Consider the following 25,006-nt stretch of genomic DNA (forward strand, 5'->3'; position numbering starts at 1 on the left):
TCAGTTGTTAACATGGAAGGCCGTATTTCTGGTGGCGGTAGCATCTGGGCGTAGGGTTGGCGACTTACATGCTTTGTCGGCAGACCCGGCGCTGACTGTGTTCCATCCAGATCGTGTCAGTAGTCGCCTCCCGGATACTTACCGTCCGAAGATCGATCACGCTTTCCATGTGACAGCTCCTATCGAACTTCCTACTCTTACCCAGCCTTCCACATCGGGGACCTCTGCAACAAGCACTCACCCGTTGGATGTCCGAAAGACTCTCACGGTCTATATCAAACGAACACAAGGGATCCGTACGAGTACCCATCTGTTCTGCTGTTACGGTGGCGGGAAGGCCAGGATGCCGGCAAGCAAACAGACCCTGTCTTGTAACGGTCATTTGTGCTGCTTATCAGGCTAAGGGCAAGCCTCCCCCTGACGGGTTGAAGGCTCACTCGGTCAGGGCAGTGGCCACGTCAAAGGCTTTTGCATCGGCACTACCCATTGAAGAGATATGCTCTGCCGCTATTTGGAGCAGGCCTAGCACTTTTATCAGTCACTATCAGCTCGATACACATTCACATGATCATGCACGTTTTGGCCGTTCTGTTCTCTCCAGTGGACAGTGTCCTGCCACCCTGACCGAGTGAGTCTTGGTTATCTGGACAGTTGACGCTGCTTTCAATTGTGTATTATTGATATATCCGCTGGTGTGTTATCTAACTCCTTTCGATTCTCTCTGGAGATTATGGTCGGTTGTGAGTTGTTTTTTCCCCTTATGGTGCTCTTTAATAGATCATGATGTGGGCAGGGTTTTTACTTTCGCACTGTGTGCTAATAGCTGTGCTTAACCTATGAGGTCGGATCTAAGTACCTATCCTCCCTGTCGGTTACCCTCCCATAATGCCTCTCGCGGAAGCTTCGGGACACGTGACGGGTGAGTGTTGTGGCGTCTGTTACATTATTCCTAACGATCGCTATTTATGTGTACTTTGACAGAATTCCCTCCTCCCTGGCCTCCGGTCTTTGGGAGTCTGAGTTAATGCATATATGTACCCCAAGGACGATCTCTATGAAAAAGAATTAGCTAATCCTGTATGAATTCTTTGAAGAGAGTCTTCTAGCTAATCCTGTTCACTGTTTTATTCAGCGGAAGGAATGATGAACGGGCCTAGGTGAAGATAGCAGGAGGTAACTCCAATATGATAATTAAAAAGATTTTTATTGATTGTACAATATTTTTATTAAAACATTGATACATCTGTCACATGACATTTTCAGCCACAGAAAATGCATATATGTACCCCAAGGACGACTCTCTTCAAAGAATTGGAAACCTCTACAGGTTAAGCTAAATTTAGAGACAGCTGTACCCGTGGTAACCTGATCAGCCAGATTCTTGTTTTGTAGGTCACATCCGAGGGGAGAAGGTGGGACAGATAGCGATCATCTCCCGACTCAACTTCACCGTGTTCAGTGAAGCTGTAACCAAGTGCTGCTACTCACAAAATGAGTACAAGGTGGCATTTGTCGGGGTGAGCAGATTTCTGGAACAGATTTCCATCCCAATGTCAGTACCCACCTCTAGATAAGTTATTATGGCATGTCACAGACAACATGCAGTGATGGTGATGTAGGTCTTCAAGGATATATCAGGGATTCTTAAACTAAGCTCAATTTGGGGATGTTTCTAAAGTTCTTTTTTTGTAGATTAAATCTTGCCACTGATTTCAATGCAATAGTCTACCTATGAGCTTAAAGTCCCCTTTCTCTTTATCACAAATATTTGACATGTTTACAGTGAGATACAAGTCGCTGCCAATATGTTAGAACTGTATGACATGAAGGGAATATGAAGACCAATGCAATTTGGGAATTTTACTGACAGTTAGTGCAGAATAGTGGTTGAATGTTGATCTCTGGAATGTCGAGATAACTCCATGTTCTACCATCAGTGGCCACAGACGATGATGATGATTGGATTATCATGATGATGATGATGATTGGTCATCACTGCCTTCTGGTCAGCATGATACGGCTGTTATCACTGACTACTGATAACAATAATCATGAATGGATCCAGACTACTGGTCTATAAAGTGCCAATGTTACACATGACACCTCTTGGGCCAAATAACCCATCTGATCAAGCTCAATGAGTTGTAATTGTTCTGCCCTCGACAGTAATGTCAACTCTATGTTCTACAGGGCACAGACAACTTCGGGTTCCCCACGATCATGGATATCTACGTGCTGATGTTGACACCAGAAGACAGGAAGAAAGGTAGTCACCCATACTCTCAGACTTTTCAACTATTACTAAAGAAAAACATAACAGATTATGAAACACTAATGCTATTGAGATGGGCATAAGATCAGCCAGCTCTTGTGCAAACTCTTAACACAGTGAGTAAGTTAGATGATCCCACTCTATTCTGTAGTTTCCTTCCTGAATGGAATTCTCATTGTAATTACACATGCTCACCTCTTAAGTAAAATGTTTGTGAATTTGTGAAGGGAACTAGTCAGTTAATGTTTACTACTGCATACATGCAACATTTCCAGAACCCTGATGTCTCCACTTCATTTGCAGCTTCAGACGCAGCTTCAGACTGCTGTTGTGCATTTATTTTTCCATAACTCTCTATCCACTCGAAAAAAGATAAAGTTGACAGAAAAAAATGGAAAATAATACTTAAGGAGTATAATATTTTGTAGCGGAACAGATTGGTTCAAACCAAGTTGTTTTCAGAGTTTATGTGGTTGGTGTATCACATTATCACTGACATGGGCGCATGGTCTGGTACATGTGAGGGACCTGCAAGAGTTGTATGCTCCCCAGAGAGTTGAAATTGATAATGCAATGTGCCGTTTTAGATTCACATCCAATGATCGAGTGAAAAACAAAGAGCCTTTAAGCAGCGGAGCTGAATATTGGCGCTATATAAATATTAGCATGATGATAATAATTGAAAAATGGGTGGTCCATTGAGCATGGAGAAACGAAACCAAGGAATACCATTTATAACCTCTAGGTTAGCACCATTCACCCAGCAGAGATCAAATACAGTTGATTTCTGTCTCATTTCAATAGGACATGTTATTGTCAGCGACACACTGCTGAGAAGGAAATTCTTGTGCACTCTGATCATCATTGTGATGTAGCACCATCGGAATTTACTGGTGAATAGCATGTGGCATATTATTAATTGACTTGTTATCGTTCATTATTGCAAGTGTTTAACTTCTACTTGGAACTTCTTCTTCATCATAAGCAACTGTAGCTGGAAACTAATATGAATACCACCAAGCCTCTCAACAAATTTGCAGACAAGGAGACACATACATTATATCTATTTGGATGCAAATGGTATCTTTAGGTCCATTGAAACTGTGGTGACAAGTTATCCCTTACCCTTTTACTGCTTTCCTTATCCTGACGATTGATTGTGAGTGCACAATGCCATTTAGAAAGTGGTCAAATGTCTGCGATCTAACCCACTGAGCCACTGCATCTTGCACAAAAGTGGAAATCGGACAACTGGTAGTGTAGATCACACTTCCTCAGTAAAGTACAGATTCTAGTGCTTTTGTCAGGTTGAGTCCCATCCAGGATTTGAACCCATACTCTCAGTGTCCGTCACCTAATCACCAGCACACTAAATCAGCGATCTAACCCACTCAGCCACTGTTCCTTCCACAAAGAAACGGAAATCGGACAACTGGTAGTCTAGATCATATACTGTGTGTACCCCTCTGACAAATATAAACTGGCACGGGGAAAGCTATGAATACACAATGCCATTTAGAAAGTGGTCTGATGTAACACAGATTATATTTGGGATTGCTCTTCCTCCGTTCAGTGGATGATTGATTGGTCAGGACAGTGGTAATAAACATCAAGAGGGGATAATTTGAGATCATGAGGGAATGGTTCCTGGGGTTAGTGTAGGAAATGGATCACTGTAGATACAGAGGATGAAGAAGACATTGGTCCATATCAACACCTGTTAATGTGACAGTGTCTAGTGCAAACAATTTCACTGGGACGTAAAACATACAGATTCAAAGAAAGTTTTTTTATTTGAGAAAGCTGCATTTTCACATGTTCAGTCAATGATCCTAATTTATATTTTTACAGAAAACCGGACAATAAAGAATGTGTTTATTAGCAAGTTTCCTGGCTTAGCTGAGTTAGAGAAGTATGCCACGAAAGTGTCCGACTTGGAGCTGATGGGGAAGATCCGCATAGTGAGGACGTTTCACCACAACATACCTATGTGTCTCAGCAAGATCTCAGCCAAGTGTGTCAGCGACCTCAGACAAGCAGGTACGTCAAGCACAGAGTAACTACTCATACTGCACCATCAGCAGTGTCATCATCATGCCATGCAACACTGTATTTTGTGTAATGTTTTTTTTTAGAGGTATATTTTATCTTCTTTCTTTATTTTTCGAAAAATTAGAAATGGCAGTAAGAGCAAGGTGATATATTATGCATTTAAGTATGAAAACAGTTCAATATATTGTGTAAGATGAAAGACAGTGTACATATTGAAATTTGTTGAGAGGCTTGGTGGTATTCACATTAGTTTCCAGCTACAGTTGCTTTTGATGAACCACAATTATTATATTTCTTGTCATAAGTCTAGGTCTTTGTATGTGTCCTTCACCTATAACAAGGTCATCATTTGTGAATGTTATGGAGGGAATATGTGACAAAGAAATATGTGTTTTACGCTGTGTTTCTAGATATCATCTTCAGTACTGCACACAAGGCTAAGGGACTGGAGTTCTCAACAGTCCAGGTGACAGATGACTTCATCAATGCCTCAAGTCAAAGTGCTCGCATAGATCTCCGAAGTCTCAGTGAGTACCTTTTCTCTAACCTCAAACAGAGGATCTTCTAAATATAGCTAGCATCTTTCTGGATCTTGTGCAGGTCATATTGGTTGGTCACACGTGCACAACATACTGGTTGATCACATGCACAACATACTGGTTGATCACATGCAGATCATACTGGTTGATCACATGCAGATCATAGTGGTTGATCACATGCAGATCATACTAGTTGATCACATACAGATCATAGTGGTTGATCACATGCAGATCATACCGGTTGATCACATGCAGATCAAAGTAGTTGATCACATACAGATCATACTGGTTGATCACATGCAGATCATAGTGGTTGATCACATGCAGGTCATAGTGGTTGATCACATGCAGGTCATACTGGTTGATCACATGCAGATCAAAGTAGTTGATCACATGCAGATCATAGTGGTTGATCACATGAAGGTCAAACTGGTTGATCACATGCAGATCATAGTGGTTGATCACATGAAGGTCATACTGGTTGATCACATGCAGATCATAGTGGTTGATCACATGCAGATCATAGTGGTTGATCAGATGCAGGTCATAGTGGTTGATCAGATGCAGATCATAGTGGTTGATCAGATGCAGGTCATACTGGTTGATCACATGCAGGTCATACTGGTTGATCACATGCAGATCATAGTGGTTGATCAGATGCAGATCATTGTGGTTGATCAGATGCAGGTCATACTGGTTGATCACATGCAGATCATAGTGGTTGATCAGATGCAGGTCATACTGGTTGATCACATGCAGATCATACTGGTTGATCACATGCAGATCATAGTGGTTGATCAGATGCAGATCATACTGGTTGATCAGATGCAGATCATAGTGGTGGATCAGATGCAGGTCATACTGGTTGATCAGATGCAGATCATAGTGGTTGATCACATGCAGATCATAGTAGTTGATCAGATGCAGATCATAGTGGTTGATCAGATGCAGGTCATACTGGTTGATCACATGCAGATCATAGTGGTTGATCACATGCAGATCATAGTGGTTGATCAGATGCAGGTCATACTGGTTGATCAGATGCAGGTCATACTGGTTGATCACATGCAGATCATAGTGGTTGATCAGATGCAGGTCATACTGGTTGATCACATGCAGGTCATACTGGTTGGTCACATGAAGGTCATAGTGGTTGATCACATGCAGATCATAGTGGGTGATCAGATGCAGGTCATAGTGGTTGATCACATGCAGATCATACTGGTTGATCACATGCAGATCATAGTGGTTGATCACATGCAGATCATACTGTTGATCACATGCAGATCATAGTAGTTGATCAGATGCAGATCATAGTGGTTGATCAGATGCAGGTCATACTGGTTGATCACATGCAGATCATAGTGGTTGATCACATGCAGATCATAGTGGTTGATCAGATGCAGGTCATACTGGTTGATCAGATGCAGGTCATACTGGTTGATCACATGCAGGTCATACTGGTTGGTCACATGAAGGTCATAGTGGTTGATAACATGCAGATCATAGTGGTTGATCAGATGCAGGTCATAGTGGTTGATCACATGCAGATCATAGTGGTTGATCACATGAAGGTCATACTGGTTGATCACATGCAGATCATAGTGGTTGATCACATGCAGATCATACTGGTTGATCACATGCAGATCATAGTGGTTGATCACATGCAGGTCATACTGGGTGGCCACACATATGCAGGTCATAATAACCTCTAGCTACTTTGACATCCTTTAACATTCTTCTCATCCTTGTCCTGTGATGCTTCATTATATCTGCCAGTTGACTTCATTATATCTGCCAGTTGACTTCATTATATCTGCCAGTTGACTTCATTATATCTGCCAGCTGACTTCATTATATCTGCCAGTTGACTTCATTATCTCTGCCAGTTGACTTCAGAAATCCATTATGTATTATTATATTGATATAAATTATTTTTACTTTTTATCCTCAGTTTTTAGGTTATTGTTTGCAGACAGCTGTTGTGAAAAGTTAGTGTCTGTTATCCAGCTGCACCCTGATTACACCATTTTATCTGTTTGATAGGGAACCCAGCATGTATACCTGCAGATGAAGCTAATCTACTTTACGTGGCTGTCACCCGTGCCAAGAACGCACTCGTGCTGTCCCCGATGCTGGTGAAAGTGCTCCAGAATAATGGGGTAAGGTTACAGTGCCACTACAGGCCCTGGGAAGCTCTGACCTATTGACCTCTCTGATTATTTCATCTTCATCTTGAGGTCGTGAGTCCCTGAGGCGGTGGTGTAGCTTGGTGGCTACAGTGTGCTGGGTTTTAGTGTTTGGCCTTGACATTACATTGGTGATTGTTGATATCAGCATTATGGTATTTGTGAATATATACGAGGGTGGCAGAGGAGTTCAGAGACTGAGCATATATACATTCATGCCCAACAGTTTGCATGTGTTAGGCCACCTATAGCACAGGAATGGAAGAGTAATCAGAGACATACATCATATTTGCTAAAATATTGTATAAGCATAATTGCTGGGAGATACCGGGAATTCCTGTATTTAGGCTCACAAGAAATTTAGCCCATGGGCTAAAATACAGGATTTTTTTCGTATTTAAGCCCATGGGCTTAAATTTGAATTTAATTCTTGGGTGTTTAGAGTGACGTCATACGTCCCTTCCCAAACGCACTAGGCAAACTTCGACGTTTTTAACTTTAGTACTGCCTCCACGAGGTTATCACGTTTACATGTTGGACACCGGTTACAGGGCAGTTATTAGAGACAGACATTGATCATCTTAACCCCTGTGATGTGCATGCAGTTGCAGTTAAATTGAACCACGTGGTCATTCAATGTTGAAGTTATTGACCAGTTTCCTGATAAATGAGTTTTAAAAAACCCGATTCTTTTTGTTTTATCAACATATTGCATGTGCATTTTGGAATTTAAGCCCTGGGCTTAAATATGGTTAAAATATTTCATCACTAGAACAGTGATTTTCCGTATTTAAGCCCAGAGCTTAAGTACGGGAATTCCCGATAAGAATATTTGCAATGTGGGTTTTGGTTTGTGTATTAGTGCAGCGGCTTATGTAGCAACAATGCTTTCTGTGAGAAGTACATGTTAATTTTTGGAACCATTGATAATTGTAATCAGTATTGCGTATGGATTCAGAAAAACCATGGTCCCATTTTTTCTGATGATTATAAGTGTCATTCTGGGGTAACTGAACCTCGGTACCCATAATCGAGCTACAACACCAATGTGAGAAAAACATGTTTTTATAAAACAATTACAACATAGGCATGTGGTATATCAAAATGTACCTTGCGATGTGTGTTTTACAACTACCATTATATATCATGAATCTCAAAAAGATATGTATGCATAACAATCAATATGATGATAATTGCTTCTGCCAAAACCGAAGGTTTGTTGCCGAGGGTATGCATTCAACCCTGTTTGTGTAAGTGTATTTATGTGTTAGTATCTTTACTCAAAAACCACTAGATGGATTTCAATGAAACTTACTGGATCTCTTGGGTATGTCCCATGTCCCAAAGGGGCAAATCAGTTAGATGTTGAAGGTCTTATTCAATTACGTAAATCAACGAAAATAAACGGTACGGCATTGAAATTATGTAGAGCAATACATGAGTATCTTGTGCGCATTTCACAAGAATGATAGCCATCATAGTCATTACTGCTGTCCACGAGGTGACGTTGACGTTACTTCCTTGTATGACCACCTCTTACTGCTAGAACTGCATGACACCTTCTTGACACAGATTGAATCAGTAGTTGGATGTTTCGTTGTGGAATCCTTCTCAATTTCCTCCGGCAGCATGTTGAACAATAGTTACTGTTAAAGCCTCAATGGCGGATTATGACTTTGATGTACACGTTTATCTATCTGATCCCACAGGTTTCAGATCTGGAGATCTGTAGGGCCAGGGGAGGACATTAATGTTTTATTGTCCAGGTAGTCCCCTGTAGCACATGCTGTGTGAGGTCTGGCGTTGTCCTGTTGGTACAGTTCCCTTTGGCAGTCGACAAGGCGATGCACGTGAGGACAGAAAACCTGGTCGATATATCGACCGGCCGTACGATTGCCTTGGACGAGCACCAATTCCGATCTGCAGGTGTAGGAGATGGCTCCCCACATCATCGCACCATCTCCACGAAATCTGTCCACTTGCCTGATGCAGTTGGTTGCAAAATGTTCTTGTGCTGTGTCCCAGGCGGAGCGATGTTAGTCACGTAGATGGGTTACCCGGATGTAGTGATCTTGGGCTAGTGTGATGACGCATGGTCTTCCTGGTCTTGGATGGTCATTAGTCGAAATGGAATGCACAAAAGGATCCTACAGTTTTTGTCCTGGGAATAATGTTGAAGGTCCTAGCCACGACACTCTTGGATTCACCACCTTGTAATCGTCCAATGGCAATATTTCGGTGGGCACCGTTGAGACGTCCCATTTTCTCATCCAGTATTTGCAAGGGACTTGGATGAATTTGCGAGAGGCATTTTGTTCTTTTATAGTCATAGGTTGTAGTCATGTGTTGCACTTGAAAAGCAATAATTGCGGCTTTTTTTTTGATAGATAAAACCATTCAAAATCAAGTTTTTGTGGTTGCATTCGCTCCACGCATGTTCATCTAAGCCCTACCAACAGCAAGGTTGCAACCCTCAAAGCATGCTTAATTTGACATATGCGTACAAACTTTCGATCATTATTTCCTAATTATATTTTGCGTTAGTTTTTTTGAAAAGTGTATGTTAAAGTACATGTACACAGAGGTACTTTGCAAATAATCGCAACGGAAAATATTTATTATATCTCAAAAAGTTATGGATGGGATTTGAATGAATCTTGGTGGTTATGTTAGGCATGACACAAGGGTTATCTGCGTACCGTTTGGTGAAAGTACATTAAAGTACAAGTACACAGTAGTACTTTAAAAATATAATAGTGAAAGGAGATTGCTGTGCAAGGTGGGGGCATATTCTCCAACGAGGGCCCTTCAAGTTTCCATATTAAGAAAATATATGCGTAGAATTCATGCTTGTGTTTGTATCACAAATAATGTCGAAGCTTGTATTTCAACAGCATATTTTGTTCTTGCAGGTTAATGACGGATTGATTGACTATGCAAGTTACTCAACAATGTGAAAGTAAAAAATAAATATACTAGTTCACATTATATATATTGCACTTGCATACCCCACTTGTAATATGTAGTTTTCTGTTCACTGTGATATCATTTGTCACTCCTGTATTAATACATTCAGTTTGTATTGACAGCAGATTTGGCTTTATGTCATTTGTCATTTAATTACCCAGACACGAGTGTCAGTGTGTCAATTCTGACTGTACTGGTAGGCCTGATTTGACACTTGTGCACGACTATATATTAGTCACATTAACCTTACCTGGGTACTATTATTACTACGTACATAAGTGTATCATGGTAGTATATATTATGAAATGGGAGAATACATTAATTGAATAAATGGTTTCCATCAATATAGGCCAATACTTACAATTATGGTGTCTGATGAAGGAAAGACAATATTTGATTAATTTATATGATTATGTCATATTTTATGTCACCAAATTGAACTTAGAAGCATATTATGTGGTTATCGCTATGTCATACTTTATAAGCTGCCTTTTGATATGCTACATGACTATGTTGTGATAGGTTTATGAAAACATGTTTTTCTCCAAATGGTGTCGCAAGCAATTTGGGGAACTCATATTCAATCACCCCACAATGACACTTATAGCAAACAGAAAAAATGGAACCATGTTTTTCCTGAATCCATACACAATAGTGATTACAATTAGTATTGGTTCCAAAAATTAACATGAAATTTCCGCGGAATTACACAAGCCCCTGTACTATATGATCTATTTCTAATGTATATCCTTATTCTCAGTGGATTAGTGAGGATGACTTTTGCAGTTATCTTATGATAAGGCTCATCAGTATGTTCACAGCAAGGTGCTGTTCCCAGGGCTGCTACTGTTGATTGAAGACAGTGACCCATCTCTCTTGTATTTCAGTTGAGCTGAGCCACCACTCAACTGATTGTTGTTACATTCCATGTCTGTTTCCGTGGCTCATTGTCTGTTTTCAGATGCAATTGTTCTGCTGCAAAACAACAATCTTAATGTTTGTTTCCCTTTACTCAGTTAGGTATAGAGCTCATTCTTCCATTCTGCTCACTTTTTGGGTAGAGGATGAGAATCTTGGTAGATTTCAATTGATCGTGACCAATGACTGTGGATCAACTAATTTGTAGTTTGTAATGGGAAAAAAATAATCAGCCAAAATAGGCAGTATGAAGCAAGTCAAAGATTACATGACCAGTGTTGAACTGGCCTAGCCTGTCATATCAATAAATATTGATGAAATTTAAATCTAGTTGATGTTTTAATAACACATTTGTCAAGTATTTCAGGCATATGACATGTAGATTCAGGTGGATGCATTATGAAACTTGTGTTTCTTTCATATCAACAGGAGAAGTTTGAATACCCAGTGAGCAGCGATCACCTACAGAACATCGGCGACCCTTTCAAGTGTCGCGAGACAGATGCGGAGTTCAAACCACAGGCTTTGACACTCAGACGACAAGACATAACTGTGGTAAGTTGGAACTCCTTCCACCACTTACACTATTGTGGCTTCGTGTGCTCCCGTGGATTCTCATTAATCATGTAGGCTAGTCCTTATACACCCCGTACTGTACTGGTCATGGGGACTAGTCCTTATACACCCATTACTGTACTGGTCATGTTGATTGGTCCTTATACTGTACTGGTCATGGGGACTAGTCCTTATACACCCCGTACTGTACTGGTCATGTTGATTGGTCCTTATACACCCCATACTGTACTGGTCATGTTGATGGGTCCCTATACACCCCATACTGTACTGGTCATGTTGATTGGTCCTTATACACCCAATACTGTACTGGTCATGTTGATTGGTCCTTATACACCCTATACTGTACTGTCATGTTGATTGGTCCTTATACACCCCATACTGTACTGTCATGTTGATTGGTCCTTATACACCCCATACTGTACTGTCATGTTGATTGGTCCTTATACACCCCATACTGTAATGGCCATGTTGATTGGTGGTTCTTATACACCCCGTACTGTACTGGTCATGTGAATTGGTCCTTATACACCTTGTACTGTACTGGTCATGTTGATTGCTCCTTATACACCCTATACTGTACTGTCATGTTGATTGCTCCTTATACATCCCATACTGTACTGTCATGTTGATTGCTCCTTATACACCCTATACTGTACTGTCATGTTGATTGGTCCTTATACACCCCATACTGTACTGTCATGTTGATTGGTCCTTATACACCCTATACTGTACTGTCATGTTGATTGGTCCTTATACACCCTATACTGTACTGTCATGTTGATTGGTCCTTATACACCCTATACTGTACTGTCATGTTGATTGGTCCTTATACACCCCGTACTGTACTGTCATGTTGATTGGTCCTTATACACCCTATACTGTACTGTCATGTTGATTGGTCCTTATACACCCGTACTGTACTGTACTGTCATGTTGATTGGTCCTTATACACCCCGTACTGTACTGTCATGTTGATTGGTCCTTATACACCCTATACTGTACTGTCATGTTGATTGGTCCTTATACACCCGTACTGTACTGTCATGTTGATTGGTCCTTATACACCCCATACTGTACTGTCATGTTGATTGGTCCTTATACACCCCATACTGTACTGTCATGTTGATTGTTCCTTATACACCCCATACTGTACTGTCATGTTGATTGGTCCTTATACGCCCCATACTGTAATGGCCATGTTGATTGGTCCTTATACACCCATACATACATGTGACTTATACACCCCATACTGTACTGGTCATGTGAATTGGTCCTTATACACCCCATACTGTACTGGTCATGTTGATTGGTCCTTATACACCCCATACTGTACTGGTCATGTTGATTGGTCCTTATACACCCCATACTGTACTGTCATGTTGATTGGTCCTTATACACCCCATACTGTACTGTCATGTTGATTGGTCCTTATACACCCTATACTGTACTGTCATGTTGATTGGTCCTTATACACCCCATACTGTACTGTCATGTTGATTGGTCCTTATACACCCCATACTGTACTGTCATGTTGATTGGTCCTTATACACCCTATACTGTACTGTCATGTTGATTGGTCCTTATACACCCCATACTGTACTGTCATGTTGATTGGTCCTTATACACCCTATACTGTACTGTCATGTTGATTGTTCCTTACACACCCCATACTGTACTGTCATGTTGATTGGTCCTTATACGCCCCATACTGTAATGGCCATGTTGATTGGTCCTTATACACCCCATACTGTACTGGTCATGTGAATTGGTCCTTATACACCCCATACTGTACTGGTCATGTTGATTGGTCCTTATACACCCCATACTGTACTGGTCATGTTGATTGGTCCTTATACACCCCATACTGTACTGTCATGTTGATTAGTCCTTATACACCCCGTACTGTACTGTCATGTTGATTGGTCCTTATACACCCTATACTGTACTGTCATGTTGATTGGTCCTTATACACCCTATACTGTACTGTCATGTTGATTGGTCCTTATACACCCCGTACTGTACTGTCATGTTGATTGGTCCTTATACACCCTATACTGTACTGTCATGTTGATTGGTCCTTATACACCTTATACTGTACTGTCATGTTGATTGGTCCTTATACACCCCATACTGTACTGTCATGTTGATTGGTCCTTATACTGTACTGTCATGTTGATTGGTCCTTATACACCCCATACTGTACTGTCATGTTGATTGGTCCTTATACACCCCATACTGTACTGGTCATGTTGATTGGTCCTTATACACCCCATACTGTACTGGTCATGTGAATTGGTCCTTATACACCCCATACTGTACTGGTCATGTTGATTGGTCCTTATACACCCCATACTGTAATGGCCATGTTGATTGGTCCTTATACACCCCATACTGTACTGTCATGTTGATTGGTCCTTATACACCCCATACTGTACTGTCATGTTGATTGGTCCTTATACACCCCATACTGTACTGTCATGTTGATTGGTCCTTATACACCCCATACTGTACTGTCATGTTGATTAGTCCTTATACACCCCATACTGTACTGGTCATGTTGATTGGTCCTTATTATCCCCGCAACGCATTTTGTGGGGGGTATTAAAATGGACTCCGTGCGTGCGTGCGTGCGCGCGTACGCAGTCGCGTCGTCGTACGTGCGCACGTCCGTCCGTGCACATTTGTCTTTTCCGGAGCAGAACTCTAAAACCGTTCAATATTTCTTCACCAAACTTGGCACATAGATAGATCTGGTGGTGTACTGGTGCCTTTTGGTAGTTTTGGAATTCTGAATAAAATATTTTTGGCATTTCCATGGCAACAAGTTCGACTTAGCCTGAAATTAGTGGTAGTGCTCTTTTCCGGAGCAGAACTCTAAAACCGTTCGATATTTCTTCACCAAACTTGGCACATAGATAGATCTGGTGGTGTACTGGTGCCTTTTGGTTGTTTTGGAATTCTGAATAAAATATTTTTAGCATTTCCATGGCAACAAGTTTGACTTAGCCTGAAATTAGTGGTAGTGCTCTTTTCCGGAGCAGAACTCTTAAACCGTTCACGATTTCTTCATCAAACTTGGCACATAGATAGATCTGGTGGTGAACTGGTGCCTTTTGAAAGTTTTGGAATCCTGAATAAAATATTTTTGGCTTTTCCGTGGCAACAAGTTTGACTTAGCCTGAAATTAGTGGTAGTGCTCTTTTCCGGAGCAGAACTCTTAAACCGTTCACTATTTCTTCACCAAACTTGGCACATAAATTGGTCTGGTGGTGTACTGGTGCCTTTTGGTAGTTTGGGATTTTTGAATAAAATATGTTTTGCATTTCCATGGCAACAAGTTTGACATAGACTGAAATTGGTGATAGTGCTCCTTTCTGGAGCAGAGCTTTAAAAACCTTTCAATACTCTCCTTCCACTTTTCTATATACACACCTAAATATTTGACATAACCATAACTCGTAAACATAATCATGAAGAGTATTTTGCCATTGCGGGGGATATTGATGACTTTGTCTTCTTGTACACCCTATACTGTACTGTCATGTTGATTGGTCCTTATACACCCTGTACTCTACTGGTCATGTGGATTAGTCCTTATACACCCCATACTGTACTGGTCATGTTGATTGGTCCTTATTATCCCCGCAACGCATTTTGTGGGGGGTATTAAAATGGACTCCGTGCGTGCGTGCGTGCGTCGCGTGCGTCGCGTCGCGTAAGGCGTCGCAGTGCGTGCGTCGCGGCGTACGTACGTGAGTACGTCCGTCCGTGCACATTTGTCTTTTCCGGAGCAGAACTCTAAAACCGTTCACGATTTCTTCATCAAACTTGGCACATAGATAGATCTGGTGGTGTACTGGTGCCTTTTGGTAGTTTTGGAATTCTGAATAAAATATTTTTAGCATTTCCATGGCAACAGGTTCGACTTAGACTGAAATTAGTGGTAGTGCCCTTTTCCGGAGCAGAACTCTAAAACCGTTCAATATTTCTTCACCAAACTAGACACATAGATTGGTCTGGTGGTGTACTGGTGCCTTTTGGTAGTTTTGGAATTCTGAATAAAATATTTTTGGCGTTTCCATAGCAACAAGTTTGACTTAGCCTGAAATTAGTGGTAGTGCTCTTTTCCGGAGCAGAACTCTTAAACCGTTCACGATTTCTTCATCAAACTTGGCACATAGATAGATCTGGTGGTGAACTGGTGCCTTTTGAAAGTTTTGGAATCCTGAATAAAATATTTTTGGCGTTTCCATGGCAACAAGTTCGACTTAGACTGAAATTAGTGGTAGTGCTCTTTTCCGGAGCAGAACTCTAAAACTGTTCGATATTTCTTCACCAAACTTGGCACATAAATAGATCTGGTGGTGTAGTGGTGCCTTTTGGTTGTTTTGGAATTCTGAATAAAATATTTTTGGCATTTCCATGGCAACAAGTTTGACTTAGCCTGGAATTGGTGGTACATGCAAATTTGTCTTTTCCGGAGCAGAACTCTAAAACCGTTCCATATTTCTTCACCAAACTTGGCACATACATGGATCTGGTGGTGTACTGGTGCCTTTTGGTAGTTTTGGAATTCTGAATAAAATATTTTTGGCGTTTCCGTGGCAACAAGTTTGACTTAGACTGAAATTGGTGGTTGTGCTCTTTTCCGGAGCAGAACTCTAAAACCATTCACTATTTCTTCACCAAACTAGACACATAGATTGCTCTGGTGGTGTACTGGTGCCTTTTGGTAGTTTTGGAAATCTCAATAAAATATTTTTAGCATTTCCATGGCAACAGGTTCGACTTAGACTGAAATTAGTGGTAGTGCCCTTTTCCGGAGCAGAACTCTAAAACCGTTCACTATTTCTTCACCAAACTAGACACATAGATTGGTCTGGTGGTGTACTGGTGCCTTTTGGTAGTTTTGGAATTCTGAATAAAATATTTTTGGCGTTTCCATAGCAACAAGTTTGACTTAGCCTGAAATTAGTGGTAGTGCTCTTTTCCGGAGCAGAACTCTTAAACCGTTCACGATTTCTTCATCAAACTTGGCACATAGATAGATCTGGTGGTGAACTGGTGCCTTTTGAAAGTTTTGGAATCCTGAATAAAATATTTTTGGCTTTTCCGTGGCAACAAGTTTGACTTAGACTGAAATTGGTGGTTGTGCTCTTTTCCGGAGCAGAACTCTTAAACCATTCACTATTTCTTCACCAAACTAGACACATAGATTGCTCTGGTGGTGTACTGGTGCCTTTTGGTAGTTTTGGAATTCTCAATAAAATATTTTTAGCATTTCCATGGCAACAGGTTCGACTTAGACTGAAATTAGTGGTAGTGCCCTTTTCCGGAGCAGAACTCTAAAACCGTTCACTATTTCTTCACCAAACTAGACACATAGATTGGTCTGGTGGTGTACTGGTGCCTTTTGGTAGTTTTGGAATTCTGAATTAAATATTTTTGGCGTTTCCATAGCAACAAGTTTGACTTAGCCTGAAATTAGTGGTAGTGCTCTTTTCCGGAGCAGAACTCTTAAACCGTTCACGATTTCTTCATCAAACTTGGCACATAGATAGATCTGGTGGTGAACTGGTGCCTTTTGAAAGTTTTGGAATCCTGAATAAAATATTTTTGGCTTTTCCGTGGCAACAAGTTTGACTTAGCCTGAAATTAGTGGTAGTGCTCTTTTCCGGAGCAGAACTCTTAAACCGTTCACTATTTCTTCACCAAACTTGGCACATAAATTGGTCTGGTGGTGTACTGGTGCCTTTTGGTAGTTTGGGATTTTTGAATAAAATATGTTTTGCATTTCCATGGCAACAAGTTTGACATAGACTGAAATTGGTGATAGTGCTCCTTTCTGGAGCAGAGCTTTAAAAACCTTTCAATACTCTCCTTCCACTTTTCTATATACACACCTAAATATTTGACATAACCATAACTCGTAAACATAATCATGAAGAGTATTTTGCCATTGAGGGGGATATTGATGACTTTGTCTTCTTGTACACCCTATACTGTACTGTCATGTTGATTGGTCCTTATACACCCTGTACTCTACTGGTCATGTGGATTAGTCCTGATACACCCTATACTGTACTGTCATGTTGATTGGTCCTTATACACCCTGTACTCTACTGGTCATGTGGATTATTCCTGATACACCCCGTACTGTACTGGTCATGTTGATTGGTCCTTATACACCCCATACTGTACTGCCATGTTGAGAAGTCCTTATACACCCTGTACTCTACTGGTCATGTGGATTATTCCTTATACACCCCGTACTGTACTCATGTGGATTGGTCCTTTGTTTTCTGGATCAGTGCTTCTATTACCTCACACATTGTACAAATAGTTTCGTTTAGTGCTTCATTTAGTGTACCACCCACAATATACATTTTCTCCAACATTTGGTATGATTCACATGCTTATTATACAACCTGAGCTCTATCAATTCCTGATGAAAATCTATTCAGAGGTAAATGATCTCATTCTCAACCATTACAGATTTAATAAAGGATAATTTGTTATCCCCCGCAACGCGTTTTGCGGGGGGTATTAAAATGGACTCCGTCCGTCCGTCCGTGCACATTTGTCTTTTCCGGAGCAGAACTCTAAAACCATTCAATATTTCTTCCCCAAACTTGGCACATACATGGATCTGGTGGTGTACTGGTGCCTTTTGGTAGTTTTGGAATTCTGAATTAAATATTTTTGGCGTTTCCATGGCAAAAAGGTCGACTTTGACTGAAATTGGTGGTAGTGCTCTTTTCTGGAGCAGAACTCTAAAACCGTTCACTATTTCATCACCAAACTTGGCACATAGATAGATCTGGTGGTGCTCTTGTGCCTTTTGATAGTTTTGGAATTCTGAATAAAATATTTTTGGCGTTTCCATGGCAACAAGTTCGACTTAGACTGAAATTGGTGGTACGTGCAAATTTGTCTTTTCCGGAGCAGAACTCTAAAACCGTTCAATATTTCTTCACCAAACTTGGCACATACATGGATCTGGTGGTGTACTGGTGCCTTTTGGTAGTTTTGGAATTGTGAATAAAATATTTTTGGCGTTTCCGTGGCAACAAGTTTGACTTAGCCTGAAATTGGTGGTTGTGCTCTTTTCCGGAGCAGAACTCTAAAACCATTCACTATTTCTTCACCAAACTTGGCGCATAGATAGATCTGGTGGTGTACTGGTGCCTTTTGGTAGTTTTGGAATTCTCAATAAAATATTTTTGGCATTTCATTGCCAACAAGTTTGACATAGAATGAAATTGGTGACAGTGCTCCTTTCTGGAGCAGAACTTTCAAAACCTTTCAATACTCTCCTTCCACTTTTCTATATACACACATAAATATTTGACATAATCATAACTCGTAGACATAATCATGAAGAGTATTTTGCCATTGAGGGGGATATTGATGACTTTGTCTTCTTGTTGCTATTTCAAAAATGTTCCACTGCTTTTAGAGAGTATAGTTCAATGATTGATTGATTCTTTTCTTTCCATTAAGAACAGTCCTTTATATCCTCCAAGATCTGACTATATTTGTGTGTTATTCAGGGCGAGGCAGATCACCGCAAAGGTGGTGTGTATGGGCCACAGATCCTGAGTGAAAACATTCACAGGTTTGCTGAGCTGCTTGGAGACCCAAACCTCAAGCCAAAGACAAGTGTGGTTGGTAATGGTGTTAACGACATCGTACATCCCAGGATTCTCTATGACCAAAATGGAGGAGATAGTGATGAGGAAGATAGTGACGAGGAAGACCTTCCTTACCCATTTTAGAGACAGGTGTGTGGAGAACATGACAGCTGTGTGAAGACATGTTACAGACAGGTGTGTGAAGACATGTTACATACAGGTGTGTAAAGACATGTTACAAACAGCTATGCGAAGACATGTTACAGACAGGTGTGTAAAAACATGTTACAGACAGGTGTGTAAAGACATGGTACAGACAGGTGTGTAAAGACATGGTACAGACAGGTGTGTAAAGACATGTTACAGACAGGTGTGTAAAGACATGTTACAGACAGGTGTGTAAAGACATGTTACAGACAGGTGTGTAAAGACATGTTACAGACAGGTGTGTAAAGACATGTTACAGTCAGCTATGTGAAGACATGTTACAAACAGGTATGTGAAGACATGTTACAAACAGCTATGTGAAGACATGTTACAAACAGGTATGTGAAGACATGTTACAAACAGGTATGTGAAGACATGTTACAAACAGGTATGTGAAGACATGTTACAAACAGGTATGTGAAGACATGTTACAGACAGGTATGTGAAGACATGTTACAAACAGCTATGTGAAGACATGTTACAAACAGCTATGAGAAGACATGTTACAAACAGCTATGTGAAGACATGTTACAAACAGCTATGTGAAGACATGTTACAAACAGCTATGTGAAGACATGTTACAAACAGGTATGTGAAGACATGTTACAAACAGCTATGTGAAGACATGTTACAAGCAAGTATGTGAAGATGTGCTACAGAAAGCTACCTGAACACATGTTACCGACAGGTGTGCGGAGAAGTGTTACAGACAGGTGTTTGGAGAAGTGTTACAGACAGGTGTGTAAAGACATGTTACAGACAGCTATGTCTAGACATGTTACAGTCAGCTATGTGAAGACAGCTACTTGAAGACAGGTGTGTGGAGAAGTGTTACAGACAGGTGTGTGGAGATGTGTTACAGACAGGTGTGTGAAGACATGTTACAGACAGGTGTGTGGAGGCATGTTACAGACAGTTGTGTTTAGACATGTGATAGACAGGTGTGTTGGGACATGTGATAGACAGGTGTGTTGGGACATGTGATAGACAGGTGTGTTGGGACATGTGATAGACAGTTGTGTTTAGACATGTGATAGACAGGTGTGTTGGAACATGTGATAGAAAGGTGTGTTGGGACATGTTACAGACAGGTGTGTTGGGACATGTGATAGACAGGTGTGTTGGGACATGTTACAGACAGGTGTGTTGGGACATGTGATAGACAGGTGTGTTGGGACATGTACCCAAAATCCACTGTTGTCGTATTTACAGACATCCAGGATTCAGAAGCATTTGTTGCATTTGCACTTCAATATTTTCAGTTGAATCAAGATGGTTATGTGAGTGCCACTTTATATCTTTATTGGAGGATTAGAACATTAAGTAAAGGACACTCAAGACTGGTATTGGCAAAACCAGTGTAGTACAGAAGAATGCAGCTGTTAGCTTCCAGCTGTGACCAATCAAACAATTTGAAGAAATTACCGCTGACTTGATGCAATAAATTCTTCCTTTCATTTCTCTGAAGTTGTTAGAAGTTGCTGTGTGTAAGATCTTCTTTACCTCCATCCTCCTCTGCAGCTGTCATAGTAGATCCTTATATGGAAAGTCACATGATCAAGTCATTATTTGTTCTGTTGTACTGAAAACAACTACAAACAAGAATGTTCTTGGCACAGTTCAATCTGTAGACTCTCAGCTCCCATGGGACAGAGTGTTAGATCAGGTAGCCACATCTGTACTGCCAAAGAAGGAACCCTTCACTGTAGTTTACCTTATAGAATTTCCAAATAGTTACCTTTTTTATAGATACTCTCAGAAACCAATTACTCAAATTACTCAAAATACCATACTTGGTGTCTAAGTTCCCCCAACAAAGTTTCATTTCCTAGAGAATGGAACATAACTTTGAGTAAAGGATGGTTGGGTAAGTTTATCACCTTCGAATTCAGTTGCTGGGAAGGATTCTGTGATGTGAAAATGAGTGGAAGTTGTAATAGGGAATTTTGTTACAGTGATAGCCCTTTATAAGGTGGGAATTGTGTTAAAGGGAAAGCCAGCTATAAGGTAGGAATTGTGTTAAAGTGAAAGCCAGATATAAGGTAGGAATTGTGTTACAGGGAAAGCTGTCTATAAGATTGGAATTGTGTTACAGGGAAAGCCGGATATAAGGTAGGAATTGTGTTACAGGGAAAGCCAGCTATAAGGTGGAAATTGTGTTACAGGTATAGCCAGCTATAAGGTGGAAATTGTGTTACAGGTATAGTCAGCTATAAGTTGGGAATTGTGTTACAGGGAAGTCCAGCTATAAGATTGGAATTGTGTTACAGGGAAAGCCAGATATAAGGTAGGAATTGTGTTACAGGGAAAGCCAGCTATAAGGTGGAAATTGTGTTACAGGTATAGTCAGCTATAAGATTGGAATTGTGTTACAGGGAAATCCAGCTATAAGATTGGAATTGTGTTACAGGGAAAGCCAGCTATAAGGTGGAAATTGTGTTACAGGTATAGCCAGCTATAAGGTGGAAATTGTGTTACAGGTATAGCCAGCTATAAGGTGGAAATTGTGTTACAGGTATAGTCAGCTATAAGTTGAGAATTGTGTTACAGGGAAATCCAGCTATAAGATTGGAATTGTGTTACAGGGAAAGCCAGCTATAAGACTGGAATTGTGTTAAAGCATATGCCTGTTCTAAGATGGGAATTGTGTTCGACAGATTGCCCATTTTAAGATTGAAATTGGGTTGAATAGATAGCCAGTTAAATATTGGGAATTGTGTTACAGGGAAAGCCAGCTATAAGATGGGAATTGTGTTACAGGGAAAGCCAGCTATGAGGTGGGAATTGTGTTACAGGGATAGCCAGCTATGAGGTGAAAAATGTGTTGAAGGGAAAGCCAGCTATAAGGTGGGAATTGTGTTGAAGGGATAGCCAGCTATTAGGTGAAAATTGTGTTGAAGGGAAAGCTTGTTAAAGTTGAGTGAATTAGTTGAGGGGAGTAGTAGTAGTTAGTTAGTAGAGTATTAGAGAAGCCATGGGCCTTGTGATGGCTAGTTAACTGAACGTTCATTTGAGAATGCTTGCTGGATACTACATTTTGTGTGTGTACTGGGCTCCTGCCAACAGGGAAGATGTCTGCTGGGAATGAAAGGGACCAGTATGGTCGATGAGATGTGTGTGTGTGTGTGTGTGGAATGTGGTATGTTAGTCGATAAGATGTGAATATTCTGCATGTGATGTATTACATGTATGTTTTGTATGGAGCTTCTCACAATATGTATGACAATCATATTACATGAAACTATATTTCATGGTAAATTGGTATACATGTTGAAGTTAGCAGGTCTTCTGTAAATATTGTACAAGTATTTTTACAGATAAACATATTTGTTGGGAATATCATGGTGTTGTGTTTGTTTCTGTCCTTGCTATGTATTCCTTGGAAATACTGTGGAATTAGAATTAAAGATTTAGAGACTCACTCACTCACTCACTCACTCACTCACTCACTCACTCACTCACTCACTCACTCACTCACTCACTCACTCACTCACTCACTCACTCACTCTCACACTCACTCACTCACTCACTCACCACTCACCTCACTCACTCACTCACTCACTCACTCACTCACTCACTCACTCACTCACTCACTCACTCACTCACTCACTCACTCACTCACTCACTCACTCACTCACTCACTCACTCACTCACTCACTCACTCACTCACTCACTCACTCACTCACTCACTCTCTCACTCTCACTCACTCACTCACTCACTCACTCACTCACTCACTCACTCACTCACTCACTCACTCACTCACTCACTCACTCACTCACTCACTCACTCACTCACTCACTCACTCACTCACTCACTCACTCCAACCATGCCCAGACAACTGCCAGTTTGCTAGTCCAGGCTGGAACATGTCGTGTTCTCCTGCTATAAAATGATAGTGTTGCTGACTTGGACACGAAAGTAGTCTACACAACTCTCAGTTTGCACCATATCGGGTCAACTTTGACATTACTTAGACAGATCAATTTGCATTGATCCTGAGAAGGAATGATTGCTTTTCTACTAAGACGTCCCTGTGATTACTGATTAGTTCCCTCATGTAAAAGTCAGTTCTTGACTATACAACCAACAACAACCACCAGCAACATTAATTTTGAAAAGAAGTGGGTCATGGGTTGACAAAATGGTCACCTTGACATTCGAAATGTGAACTATCTCCTTTAACTACACCTGTCTGTCATTCAGCACAACAAAATGTAAGAAAGTAAGAAAGTTTATGGATAACAACTTCTTTATTATATGTGATGCGATGTTTCGGTATGGATTCTTATACCGTTGTCAAGCAAGAGTGAAGTGCTACAGCACAGAACAGACTTATATACATGAACAGGGATTAAGTAATAACAACATGTAGGACTGAATGAGGGGGATTAACAATAACAACAAGGCACGGTGGCAATAATGTAGTGACAATAGGAAGCCAATGGTGGTGGAGGTAGAAATAAAATATACATGCTGATGAGATTAATTAACAATGATAGCTGAAGTGCTCTAATCTGTTGTTTTTATGAGATCATTGTACGCAGAAGGGATGAGATATCCCTGGTCTCTGTTGATTGAGGGCTTGTGTCTCCGGATTTGAACTGCTTCTGCAAGTTTTCTTTTGGTGAAGTCCTGGTGGTTTTTTGATAATATCTCCACATTGTCCCAAATTATGTTGTGATTGGGACAGTTGATGATGTGGTCTAATAGTGCTGATTTTCTGTCAGATTTAGTGGTAGATGATAAGTGTTCTTTGATTCTGATATTTATGGGCCGGGAGGTTTCGCCTACATAGGCCTCGCCACAGTCACAGTTGATTTTGTAGACAACACCTTTGGGTTGATGTTGTCGTTTGGAGGTGTTCCTGCCATTAGCTTTCAGTAGGGTTTTCAGTGGTGTAGAGCTGGTAAAGTAGGTTTCGATGCCTGCTTCTCGCTTCAGGTGACGGCTGATGTGGTGAGAGGTCTTCCCTATGAAGGGGAGGGAGATACGAATAGGTGCTGGTTCAGGTTTGTTGGAGGCCGGTTTTCTTGTTGGGTGGAGTGTGGTGCTGATAATTTCATCGACTAGTTTTGACGGGTAGTGGTTGAACTTGGTGAAAACATGGCGGAGGTGCTGTATTTCTGTAGTGGGACTGGTGGAGGAAAGTTTGATGGCTCGTCTGGTGAGGGTGGAGATAATGCCAGTTTTTGTTCTCAAGGGGTGGTTGAAGTCAAAATGAATGTATTGGTCGGAGTGGGTTGGCTTTCTATAGACACTGGTTCGGATCTTGTTGGCTGAGGTTATTATCCATAAACTTTCTTACTTTCTTATTAGTCACCAACTTCTAAATGCCAATCAAACAGAACAAAATGTACTTTGAATTGCACAAATCTGACCACAATATTTAAGGTTTTCGTTTAATACCTGACATTGTATGTCCTTGGTGCCAGTTGAGTGTATCACCACAACTCTACACATCAGTCACTACAAAATATTGAATGAATCACTACTAAAATATATAAAGTTAGTTGGACACATGTTTGACATGGAAGATCAGAATTTGTTTATGACGAGGAATCAAATGCAAATTCCTTAAATAATTTATCCCAGTTATCAGGATATATATGTATTTTGTTTGGTGATTTACTTAATTTGAGAATGTGATTCAA

The 25,006-nt window shown here is 40.7% G+C and overlaps 1 protein-coding gene and 1 long non-coding RNA gene across 3 annotated transcripts; both read left to right on the forward strand.

Annotated features, from left to right (window-relative positions):
* The first annotated feature begins 343 nt into the window (after window positions 1-343).
* On the forward strand, window positions 344-20,098 carry LOC124256293 (F-box DNA helicase 1-like). The gene is made up of 9 exons (XM_046690268.1): window positions 344-371; window positions 1,393-1,517; window positions 2,191-2,266; window positions 4,124-4,312; window positions 4,735-4,851; window positions 6,910-7,025; window positions 11,367-11,492; window positions 19,067-19,342; window positions 19,618-20,098. The coding sequence occupies exons 1-8, from the start codon at window positions 344-346 to the stop codon at window positions 19,289-19,291; spliced, it is 1,002 nt and encodes a 333-aa protein (XP_046546224.1). The 3' UTR covers window positions 19,292-19,342; window positions 19,618-20,098.
* Window positions 20,099-20,104: 6 nt separating this feature from the next.
* LOC124256298 lies at window positions 20,105-22,691 on the forward strand. Of its 2 annotated transcripts, none has more exons than XR_006892868.1 (2): window positions 20,105-20,345; window positions 20,521-22,691. It is a non-coding gene; the product is annotated as an uncharacterized LOC124256298 (long non-coding RNA). The 2 variants fall into 2 exon arrangements; XR_006892869.1 differs by lacking the exon at window positions 20,105-20,345 and adding an exon at window positions 20,365-20,470.
* The last annotated feature ends 2,315 nt before the right edge of the window (window positions 22,692-25,006 follow it).

This window comes from Haliotis rubra, unplaced genomic scaffold (genome assembly GCF_003918875.1).
Source record: "Haliotis rubra isolate DU_JTF1 unplaced genomic scaffold, ASM391887v1 Scf623, whole genome shotgun sequence".
In the NCBI taxonomy this organism is placed as follows: domain Eukaryota; kingdom Metazoa; phylum Mollusca; class Gastropoda; order Lepetellida; family Haliotidae; genus Haliotis; species Haliotis rubra.